This window comes from Rutidosis leptorrhynchoides, chromosome 4 (assembly GCF_046630445.1).
Source record: "Rutidosis leptorrhynchoides isolate AG116_Rl617_1_P2 chromosome 4, CSIRO_AGI_Rlap_v1, whole genome shotgun sequence".
Lineage (NCBI taxonomy): Eukaryota > Viridiplantae > Streptophyta > Magnoliopsida > Asterales > Asteraceae > Rutidosis > Rutidosis leptorrhynchoides.
This window is the reverse complement of record NC_092336.1, coordinates 306,888,657-306,900,674: the sequence shown is the minus strand read 5'-3', so window position 1 is coordinate 306,900,674 and position 12,018 is coordinate 306,888,657. Positions and strand designations below refer to the sequence as shown.

Genomic DNA, 12,018 nt, shown 5'->3' with positions numbered 1-12,018 from the left:
GAATTGAAATTCCAAAAGCTGGCAATAACGTCACTCATGAATCTTTGCCACGTCAGAAACGTGGAAGACCAATTGGTTCAAAGGATAAAAATCCTCGAAAAAGAAAATCAGCTGATAATGAAGTAAAAGAAAGTGTTCAAGAAGAACCACAAATCAGTACTCCTACTGCAGAGGAGATTGATGATGTCAATACAGAAATTGCAATCAATTATGCATATTCAAAAATATTATGGAACCGAAATGAAATGAAAAATCTTGATGAGAAATTTTCATTTAATGTTGCATATGACATCATGAATAATGATGATGATCCAGAACCAACATCTATGGTTGAATGTCAAAATAGACATGATTGGGCTCAATGGAAAGAAGCAATACGAGCTGAATTAGAATCACTCAATAAAAGAAAAGTTTTCGGATCCATCATTCTCACTCCTAAAGATGTGAAACCTGTAGGATACAGATGGATTTTTGTCCGAAAAAGAAATGAGAAAAATGAAGTTACAAGGTATAAAGCTAGACTTGTAGCTCAAGGTTTTTCTCAAAGACCGGGAATTGATTATGAAGAAACTTATTCCCCTGTTATGGATGCAATTACTTTTAGGTACTTAATCAGTCTGGCAGTTTCTAAAAATTTAGAAATGCATCTCATGGATGTTGTGACTGCTTACCTATATGGATCACTTGATAGTGATATATATATGAAGATACCTGAAGGATTTAAGGTACCAGAAGCATCAAATGCAAAACCCAAAGAAATGTATTCGATTAAATTACAAAGATCTTTATATGGGTTAAAACAATCGGGACGTATGTGGTATAACCGATTAAGTGATTACTTGATAAGCAAAGGGTATACAAATAACCTTACTTGCCCTTGTGTTTTCATTAAGAAAACAACATCCGGATATGTGATCATAGCTGTTTATGTTGATGATCTTAACATCATAGGTACAAATAAAGAGATCTATGAAGCCATTCAACTTCTAAAGAAAGAATTTGAAATGAAAGATCTCGGAAAAAACCAAGTATTGCCTTGGTTTACAAATTGAGCATATGCCTAATGGTTTACTTGTACATCAAACAACATATACTGAAAAGATTTTGAAACGTTTCAATATGGACAAGGCAAAACCATTAAGTACTCCTATGGTTGTTAGATCACTCAATGTTGAAACTGATCCATTTCGTCCATGTGAAGATCATGAAGATATTCTTGGACCAGAAGTACCATATCTTAGTGCAATTGGAGCTCTTATGTATCTTACAAATTGTACAAGACCTGACATTTCTTTTGCAGTTAATTTGTTGGCAAGGTTCAGCTCTGCTCCTACCAAAAGACACTGGAATGGGATCAAACACATATTTCGATACCTTCGAGGAACTACTGATTTAGGATTATTTTATTCTAACGAATCAAAACAAGATTTGGTTGGTTATGCAGATGCAGGTTATTTATCTGATCCACATAAAGCTAAATCTCAAACTGGATATGTATTCCTAAATGGAGGTACTGCAATATCATGGCGTTCTCAAAAACAAACACTTGTTGCTACATCGTCAAATCATGCCGAAGTGATTGCATTACATGAAGCTACTCGAGAATGTTTTTGGTTGAGATCAATGACACAACTCATTACTGATTCTTGTGGACTAGAACGCGATAAAAGTCCAACAACTATCTATGAAGATAATGCAGCTTGCATAGCACAGATGAAAGAAGGGTATATCAAAAGTGACCGAACAAAACACATACCACCTAGATTCTTCTCATACACTCAAAATCTCATTAAGGACAACCAGATTGAAATGAGATATGTGCAATCTAGCAAAAAACTCTGCTGATCTTTTCACGAAAGCACTTCCAACTGCTATTTTCAGAACACACGTTCATAACATTGGCATGAGACATGTTCAAAAGATGTAACAGCTGAAGCGATGTCTACTTGAGGGGGAGTCAACTCCATGCTGCACTCTTTTTCCCTTAGCTAAAGTTTTTTCCCACTGGGTTTTCTTTAGCAAGGTTTTTAACGAGGCAGTAATTTATAGTTGATCTTCAACAAAATAAAATTGCTATCCAAGGGGGAGTGTTATAATAATAATAATAATATAGATATGGATAGTCAATTTTGGTGTATACATATAGTCAATTTTGGTACACAAAGTATGTATTTTTATATTGAGATTTTAGGCTATAAATACTCATGAATGCAAGCATTAAACTTGCACCATTTCTCACACTTACAAAGTGTTTCTTTCTTTCTCTCCATTATCATCTTTGTTCTTACACTTCATTATTAGTATTCTAAATCAAGAATCAAATCACTAAAGGTAGTTATAAGCCTACTGAATTATAACATCAAGAATCAAACCACTAAAGGTAGTTATAAGCCTACTGAATTATAACAATGCGTTACTATAATTTTGTTAACCAAATTTTAATTTTTATTCTATTCTATTTAGAATTAATTAAAATCAATTAATTAATGTACACAAGAAGATTGGGCAATCTGGCACGGTTTTATCTTCCAATACGCACTGCCTTCCGAGGTAAGCTTTAGGTTTCTTTTATGTGTCTTTATTATCAATTTTAAATTCTCTAAACATTTCAGATTCAACGGAAGGAGCTGGATAATTTCTTCAATATCAATCGAAGGCGCTCGATTATTTTTTCAGATTCAATAGGTGACGTTCCAATATAAATTTTTGATTTTATATAATGTTTCTTCTTCTTTCTTTTAAACAATTACTTGATTGATTTGAAATTGCAAATGGGTACATGTTAATCTTATCATTGATTCTATATTTTAGTTGTAATCTGATATATCTTTTTTGATTTTGTATTTAGGGTTCTTTTGCTCGATTTTTTTAGTTTAGGGATTTTAGTTTATTCATTTGAATTCAGATGCTCGGAAATTCATACATACATTAATGACTAGCAGTCAAAGGCATATATCTTGAAGAACTAATAAAATCGATTTATAACCGCAAACCGATTACCCTTGTAATAAAATTCGTATCTGGAGGATGAAATCTCGAAAATGTACTCTTGGTGATTTTAACTGTCATTTTTGGTTTTAACTTATTTTGATTTCAGGTAATTCAGTTGTTCTTATCTTTAGTTATATTCTCTTTAGTTATCATTTTACACATATTACGGAGTATTAAATTATTGATTATCATCCTCCCTTTGTCTATTTTTCTGCATTCAATTTCTATGTTAGGGGTTATTTCAAGAATCTTGCTGGATTAAGGTTATCAGTAATTTGGTGTTTTATGGTCCTAATTTTATTTGTTAAAAGGTACAACAAGATTGTTTCTTTATTTCATGACAGGCGTTTGATAAAATGTCCGATACATGATGAGTAATATGCTATGGGTTCTGATTTACTTATAATTGTGTATGATTGAGTTTTTGCTAAAATATAACAATTTAATGGAATAACAACGCTACAATCTGATATCACCTTTGACATTGGTGCAGATTGTTGTATATTTACCCTACTACTGCAAATGGTTGTTTAACTGCACTATTTGTAAGTTTCTTATGTATTGCTCATTTTGATGTATTGCTTACGATTTGTGAAATTTTGAGTTATTGTTCCATCTTTGTGAAATTTAATTTGTTGTGCCATTACCAAGAACCGTAAGACCATATACTTAAAAAGAGATTTTAAATTTGACTTCTTTTATGTGTAATTGGTTTACCAATTTATGCATTTCTTGAGGACTACAGCCTGTTATTATTTTTGTTAAAAAAGTTGTGTATCATTACTGTGCTAGAACTAACCAAACATTGAAAGAGTGGGAATTGAGTAGAATTATGTTTTTAAAGAAGCTTAGTAGTTGGGTCCTTGGATTAAGAATTGCATTGATTGGATTATACTATATTTAGTCTATTAGTCTATATGGTATGGTGTGATATTTAGTTTAATTTATTTAATGCCGACATAATGAGCATGAGCAGATTAATAGTGTTTTGTTCTGTACTGGTACCTTACAACAGCTCTACGGAAAATCGTACCAACAGGTTTCATATTATGTATTTTGATTAATCTTGATTTTGAAGTACCATGGTGACTTGGATCAACTTGACTTCGTGAGTGAAGCTTTGGTTAATGATAACAAAGTTGATCACGAGTATTTTAAGAAGGAACTGTTGTTTTCTTTTAAAGTAATAGTAAGAGTGCTTATTTTAAATATTCTAATGTATTCTTACATGTTATCTTAAGGTTTTATTTCTTACCTCATTTTCATGATACAATTTTGATTGAATCTAATATTTATAAATAGTTGCAGGTTTTGTAGCTGAATTCTGAAAAATTGAAATTTTTTTAGCTCAATGGATGAAGTAAGGCAAGATACAACAGTTCATATTTTTCTTTTGGTGTTTATGGAACTTGATATTTACCTGCACGTACATCATTGAGGATGAGAATCTGCATCATAGAGTTTCGCACTAATAGTTTTCCTGTTTTGTTGTCGAAAATGTTATACGTAAAGGTTGGATGGTGACAAATTATATGATCCGCAGGTACCGTTACCTTTTTATTTGTAATCGTTAGTATCAAACAGTTTAAATGCTACTTTCAGACCAATAAAATATGATATTTTTGCGAGATGCAGTTTATGAAATATGGCAAATTTAGTTTTGGAGGGTGCATTTTACTTGATTCTTGATTTTAGTGTATTTTGTTAATTAAGGTATTTTGACTTGATTTGTGAGGGCTGTGGTTTTGGACAAAAGATGGGAGGGTATTGATTGAAAAGGGGGAAATTATGCAATCATCACTTAAAATGGCAAATTATTTTTGGGTAATGGCAAATTAGCACTCATATATACTTCAGTTATTATTAATACAAATTAATCAAATATGATGTTTTATATACTTGAAAAAGGGTAATTTTGTTAGTGGGTTTTTAGTATTTTCATTGTTTCATTTTAATTTTTTGTATTCTTATAGGTATTCGATGCTAACAAATTAATGATGGTTTCAGTGTAGGTAAGCATGCTTTATAAAGAGTACAAGAGGTTTTCATTAATATTGATAGGGAAGGGAATAGTACTTATGGTGAGCTCTTTCTCCTTTAGTGCTTTAAATACTAAAATGAGTTGCACATTACACTAAAGATCATATGGTAAAATGATATTGTTTTACGTATTAATTTTTTTTTAAAACTAATTAGTTATTCTAGAAGTGGCACTAACTTGATTATAATCTTCAATTGTTTTGTTCAAAGCTTGAGCAAAAAGGTTAATTATAAAATGATAGTAGTTTTTGTGTTGATCACGTTGATCATTAATCCTTTTGAAATTATATCCCATTCTTTTCTCGTTGCTTTTAAAAACTTCTAACATTGTTTATCATGTTTATTGTTTGATATTTTTGGTAGTGGGTATTGTTGGGAAGCCTTTAGTTTTACTCAAGTATATTGAAGATGTGGTACTGAAGTGAACTTTTATATTAATCTGTGTTTTTGTTCGCCTGTTAATTGCTAATTTGAGAGGTTGATGAACAGATGTGCTATGTAATTTAATGGTTGGCTTCTCGGGAGTTGCTTGATCTTGCTCTCAATTTCTGGCTTAGTTAATGTCATTCACGTGTTATTTACTTATATTATTATATTATATTATATTATATTATATTATTATCTATATATAATAGACAAAATACTATTTCACTATTCCCTAGTAATAATTAGGGGTATTTTCGTCATTTCACCTTTTTTTTGTCTCCAACGATAAAAGAAACAACTTTCGTAAAAGAACTAACTCTTTAATGTTATCAAAAGACGTCGAAAAAAATTCTTTTTTACAAAAAATTCAACTAACTTTTTTTTTTCTCTCTTTTCTTTCTCAACGATAAAAGAGGCAACTTTCATAAAATGAACAACTCTTCAATGCTACCAAAAGATGTCGAAAAAATTATCTACGTATACTAATAGACAAAACACTATTTCACTATTCACAATAGTAATTAGGGGTATTTTCGTCATTTCACCTTTTTTTTTGTCTCCAACGATAAAAGAAGCAACTTTCGTAAAAGAACCAACCCTTCAATGTTATCAAAAGATGTCGAAAAAAAATCTTTTTTACAAAAATTCAACTAACTTTTTTTTTCTCTCTTTTCTTCCTCAACGATAAAAGAGGCAACTTTCATAAAATGAACAACCCTTCAATGCTACCAAAAGATGTCGAAAAACATTCTTTTTTACAAAATAGATCAACTAACTTAAAAAAAAAAAAACTAAAATAAGCAACTTTCACAAAAGGAACAACCCTTCACCGAAAAAAAATCTTTTTTACAAAATAGATAGACTTTTTTTTAACTCGCATTCAAAACGGAGCTCCCGGCACGAAGCGAGGGCTCCACAACTAGTTATCTCAATTTCAAATTAACTAAATTTATATGTTATTGCATAAATTGAATTTAATATACTAATGTTGGTTTCCCTAAGAGTGCTCCCAACGCATCGTCCTCAACCTCCGCCCACCCCCGCCCACCCTGGGCGCCGTTGGCACCAGAGCCGCCCAGGGCCCGCCTAGGAGCCGCCCAGCTTCTTTCATCCAGGTGAATTACTTTGTTCAACATAATTGAGGGCGAAAAAAATGGGTTTTTTGACCCGTTGAGAGCCACCAACGGATACATTCACCTCCAACGGCTCCTAACGGCTCTTTTTTTTTTTTTTCCAACGCATCGTCCTCAACCTCCGCCCACCCCCGCCCACCCTGGGCGCCGTTGGCACCAGAGCCGCCCAGGGCCCGCTTAGGAGCCGCCCAGCTTCTTTCATCCAGGTGAATTACTTTGTTCAACATAATTGAGGGCGAAAAAAATTGGGTTTTTTGACCCGTTGAGAGCCACCAACGGATACATTCACCTCCAACGGCTCCTAACGGCTCTTTTTTTTTTTTTTTTTTTTTTTTTTCTTTCTTTTTTTACTCTATTTATACTCAACATTCCAACCCCATTTTACACACAACTTTCATATTACTTCTACATTTCTAATATTTTTTCTCACATCTATCACCAAAAAAATGAGTTCCAAAAAAACACCAAACAAAGGAAAAACGAAATGCTAATGCTTGCTCGAGACAAAATTAAGAAAAAATATGCGAAGAAATTGCAAAACATGAACGACGACGAGGAGTAGTTTGATTATTTAGTTTTCTAGTATTTTTTTTAATTGTCGTAATCTTTTAATTTTAAATTTTTGTAATGTTTTAAATTTTAATTATTGTATTTTTTTAATTTTAATGAAATGGTAGTTTTATGTTTTTTATTTTTAATTTATCATATAAATATAAATATTAATAATTATTTGATAATATAAAATAATTCAAAAATAAAATAAAAAAATGGAAGGATGAGTGTCTTTGTTGGGAGTGTTTAGTCCTAGGTTTAGTCATGGGAAGGAAGTGAGATGGAGGTGCTGATGTGGCGCTGAATGGTTGGTTAGTCCTGGAAGACATTGTGTCATGGTTGAGAGCACTCTAAGAAAATTATATATTTCTTTTAAGCAAACCCGTGAATTCACGGGTCTTTTAACTAGTAATCAGCTATAATGCTATTGTTGAAAATTCGTAGTTAGTCTAACTCAATACGACATGTTACATATAACTACCATAACTGAAATCCTACTTTAAAATGTTTTTCTTCACTTAGAAAACGTATAAACTATTTTTCGAGTGATCTTTTTTTAGAATATAATTCAAAGTTTATCATCTTAGCCTAAAGCTATGGGGCATATCTCTATATTTTCGCTCAGGGCATCAAAATTCGTAGGATCGGCTCTGCTCCTATTCATAAGTTACTAATCAAATTAATTTTTTCATAACATGAACACTAATTCGTAAGGTGTGTGATTCTTCAAATCTGGATGGTCCAATGAGTAATTCCAATTGATAGATGATTCGATAAGCCGGTACGTCTCACCAAACTAATTAAAACAATAAAAAAAGAAAATTGATATCTCGGACACTCCTAGGACGGGAACCACCAAGGATAAAGGACGTCGTTTTAATATGTATATATGTAAGCAAGTTGGCTGCACAAATTTGCAGCTAATATTTACTTAAATGGTTAACCTGCTCATAACGACTTAGAAAATCCTTAAAAAAATATCGTGGAGTTGAGCTAGGGTTCACTAAATTGACTCCGAACACATGACAAAGAAAATATATTATGCATAAATATGGAATTTAGTTAAATTAATTAATTAATGACCTGTGCAGACATGAGGATTTCACCAAATGGACCCTCTGCAAGCTTTTGGCGGCAACTTTCATCTCCAATCATATTTTCCATCTCATCCAGAAGATGATGAGGCTGCAATATGCCCTTCCCTTGATCCACATATCTATAACATCAAATATCAAATCAAATATACCATACCATTGCCTTTCAAAAAAAAAAAAAAAATATACCATACCATACCATACCATTTATATTTATAAACTTAGCAAATTAAATACTCTACTACAAAAATTTATTGAATTTAATTTAATAAACAGGTACGTACCTGGAGAGTAGAGAAACGATGTCGTTCCGATGAGCGGAGAGGGTTTCAACAACACGCTCTCGCATACTTGGTACTCTTGTAAATTTAGGTGTCACCATTGATCCACGTAATTCTTACTGTTTTTCTTTTATATATAAATGAAGGAGCTAAGGAGCTATCTTTCTGTTTATTAAGATTAATGAAAATGATTACTGCTGGTGATGAAAATCGGTGATATCTGCATAGATAATATATAGAAATATATAGTGGGAGTGAAGATAAGAATTTAAGTAAGTTCTCTGTTGGAACTTTACAAAGATTCAACCGTCAACATAGCTTTTAGTTATAACATGACATGTGTCCTGCAGTCGTGTTAGTGCATGCAATCCTCGGTCGCAAATTAAATATACTTTACAGTCCCATTGATTAAATATTTTTTGTAACAAACCGTGGACAATTTTGCTATTACTTAGATCAATTTTATCATTATCAACTTCAAATCAAATACAAACACAACTAGCTTAAGACCCGCGGAATCGCGGGTTTATGCAATAAAGTTGTGAAGTATAAATTTGTTTGTGTTTAATCCTGTAAGAAATTTTTAGAAACTATGTATAATAAACAATTGATGGTTGAAAACTTGAATGTCGCCTAAAGTCTATAAGTTCGCTGGATTTAAACTCCTAAGTCGTATTTCTATCAAAACTGAAGGAGTATTATTATTTTAGTGATATATGTTCGTAATGATAGATTTCACTTTTTTCTAATTTGTGACTAAAATGGGTTGGGGATCTAGCGGGCTCATTCATTCTAGTTGTACTTATTACTATGTACCCCCATTGCGAGTTGCACTAACTGAGAAATAACGCATTGGGTTGTCTTCGTTTGAAAAATAAGAGACTTGCTAAATCGATGATCGACATTAGTTTAACTTCAACAAACTTTTGAAGACACTTTTTGACATTTTAGGTGGTTTATAATCTTGGTTTTTATCTTCATAACCATCTGCAATAGACTTCCATAATATAGGAGCCTTAGTTACACTTAGTTATAGTGTCTCTCACAATTTTATATACTTTTACACTTCTCTTAATAAGGGGTAAGATAGGTTTGCGTCAAAATGAACATTTATGGTATGGGTCAAAATGAACCGGCAACGGGCCAAAATATATTCAGATAGTATGATATCAAGGTTTGATGTAAAAAATATACAATCTTTTCAACTCTATCACAAAATTAGTAGTAGACTTGAATTAACAGTTGCTAACTTCATTGAAAGGAACTACATAAACAATATGAAAAAAAGTTAGATTATTGAATGTCTAGGTGATCAAAAACCGGAACGTTTATAAGAATCTTATGTTACCTCAACTTGTCTTTTCAACGATTGTACGTAATTGATCATTTCATCAAGCATAAGTACTTTTCCAGTAACCTAAATCATCAAAAAGACCACATATTAGCTGCTTTTCTATATAAAATCATCAAAATACTCAAGGTTTGCATATTAAAATATAGATAACTTTTAGCCATTTTCAGTCACTTCAATTGATCAAAATTGACTTATTAGCATGGAAAATGATCAAAGTTGAAATTTTTCACCTTGTCACAATTTGGTACAAGATTTTGAGGAAGCTTCATTCTTTCACTAATTTTCTCTCTTCTAACCTAAAAATTATACACAAAGGTGGAAACTTTATTAGCACCAAAATCTTGAAATTATTCTTTTACCATAATTAAATAACTAATTAATAAAATCATTCCAAAAGCTTACTCTTACTGCTAAACTATGGCTATCAGTAGCTTGCCCTCTTCTTGCTCTAACATGAATATAATCCTTTGGTGGCTCAGGTAACTTTGTATCTTCTTCCATTTTGCCACCACTTTCTTCATCTGTTTCTTCAGTCTTTTCGAATTCGAATCATCTTTGACTTTTTCTTCCTAAAAAATAAAAAGTTTCAATTTTCATCTGAATTCAAATAGAAAATTTAGTGATTCTATCTGGTATTATGTAATTCATATGAGTTTATTACCTTTTTTGTAATTTCCTTTAAAGAACTACCTTTTCTTTTCCTGGACTTCGAATCTTTATGATTCTTGAATCCAAGTTCCCCACTTGGAATTTGCTCCGAAACACTTCATTAGAATTTGCAGCAGAGTTTGATAATTTACTCAACTTCATATTAATCTCTTCCGAATTCATGTTCTTTTCAAATCCAACCTGAAAACGATCGAATTTCTATGACGGACTACTCGAAACTCGAGGGAATTTTCCGGTACTCGGCACCAGCGAAGAATTATTAGAATTCAACACCAATTGATCACTTCTACCATTAGAACTCCTACTACCGAAACACGATGGGACTCAATTTTATAGAAATAATATAAGTCATGAGTAAAAATTGTCAATATATAGAAGACATGTTTAAGGACCGAGGCGTCTTTTGAACCAGAGGCAAAAACTTGTATAAGTTTTACTGACAACGGAGGAGCTGAAGACCCTAGCACAGTTTTCACACTAACCTGTAAGAAAATTAATATCAAAAAATTACAATCTGGAACCATATTCCACAAGAGAAAAGATCCATAGAAATTAATCAGGCGATTGTTAAACCCAAACTGACCCGTTACCCAATTCGTGTTTCCACCAGCTCATTTTACTAACTTTAGTTATAGGGATGAACTCATTACTTTGAAAAGACTTCCAAACCAAAAGTGAAGTCAGAAATGAAACATGTACGATGTGATGAACGATCTTTTCAGGCACCATTTTCTGCTTTAAAAGTTCACCAATTAAATATACAGTTCCTCTTAGAATGATAAAGTTTTAATGATATAGTTGGCTCCAAAATAACACAAACCTTCAACATATCAGCTGTTGTAATCCCCGAGTCAATAAGTTGACCCTTGAGAATATCAAAGTTTTCCGGAGTCAACTTGCTCGGAATAATCAAGGTCAAAAGGAGTCGTCCATAAGTTTTCAATATTCTGATACTACTTAACAAAACAAATAAATCATGCAATATTTAGAGTTTTAGTAGCTAACCCTTTAACCGTCTTCAAGATACGGTCCTTATCAGACGTAGTCCACCTGCGAACTGACCATGGGACCTCAGCTTTGACAAGAGCAGGAGCGGTCCCACCCATCTGTTCTACAATTTATAAAGTCAACTAATATAATCCAGGCTTTGACTTAAAATATCACAAAAATCGTTATAAATGGACAAATGACTACCCACTTTGTCACCTTATTTAACCCTACTAAAATACTACCCATTTTGACCACATTATTTAACCCTACTAAAAGACTACCCATTTTGACACCTTATTTTACCCTACCTAAAAAACTACCCATTTTGACACCTTACTTAACCCCACTAAAAGACTAACAATATGACTACCTTATTTAACCCTTGCTGCCTTTAATGGAAGCGTGATCACCTTAGGAAGTGCTCTAAAACTTCGGACATCCTATGCACAGTGTTATTCTGCTGCTGTACACGCACTTCCACTGATTAT

General features: G+C 32.4%; 1 protein-coding gene and 1 long non-coding RNA gene across 5 annotated transcripts in view; one reads left to right on the top strand and one right to left on the bottom strand.

The window, feature by feature from the left end:
* Nucleotides 1-8,712, bottom strand: part of LOC139843643 (sucrose synthase 2-like) — a 33,201-nt gene extending 24,489 nt beyond the window's left edge. For both annotated transcript variants that reach the window (XM_071833753.1, XM_071833754.1), the window contains exons 1-2: nucleotides 8,521-8,712; nucleotides 8,226-8,358 (exon numbers count right to left, since the gene is read on the bottom strand). In XM_071833753.1, the coding sequence (XP_071689854.1) occupies nucleotides 8,226-8,358; nucleotides 8,521-8,618 (231 nt within the window). In that variant the 5' untranslated portion in view covers nucleotides 8,619-8,712. The remainder of the gene's footprint in view (nucleotides 1-8,225; nucleotides 8,359-8,520) is intronic.
* LOC139843825 (uncharacterized) lies at nucleotides 2,585-5,597 on the top strand. 3 transcript variants are annotated; one of them, XR_011757713.1, is made up of 5 exons: nucleotides 2,585-2,685; nucleotides 3,485-3,536; nucleotides 4,300-4,534; nucleotides 4,999-5,072; nucleotides 5,395-5,597. It is a non-coding gene; the product is annotated as an uncharacterized lncRNA (long non-coding RNA). The 3 variants fall into 3 exon arrangements; XR_011757711.1 differs by having other exon boundaries at nucleotides 4,294-4,534; XR_011757712.1 differs by lacking the exon at nucleotides 3,485-3,536 and having other exon boundaries at nucleotides 2,590-2,685.
* Nucleotides 8,713-12,018: the final 3,306 nt, after the last annotated feature.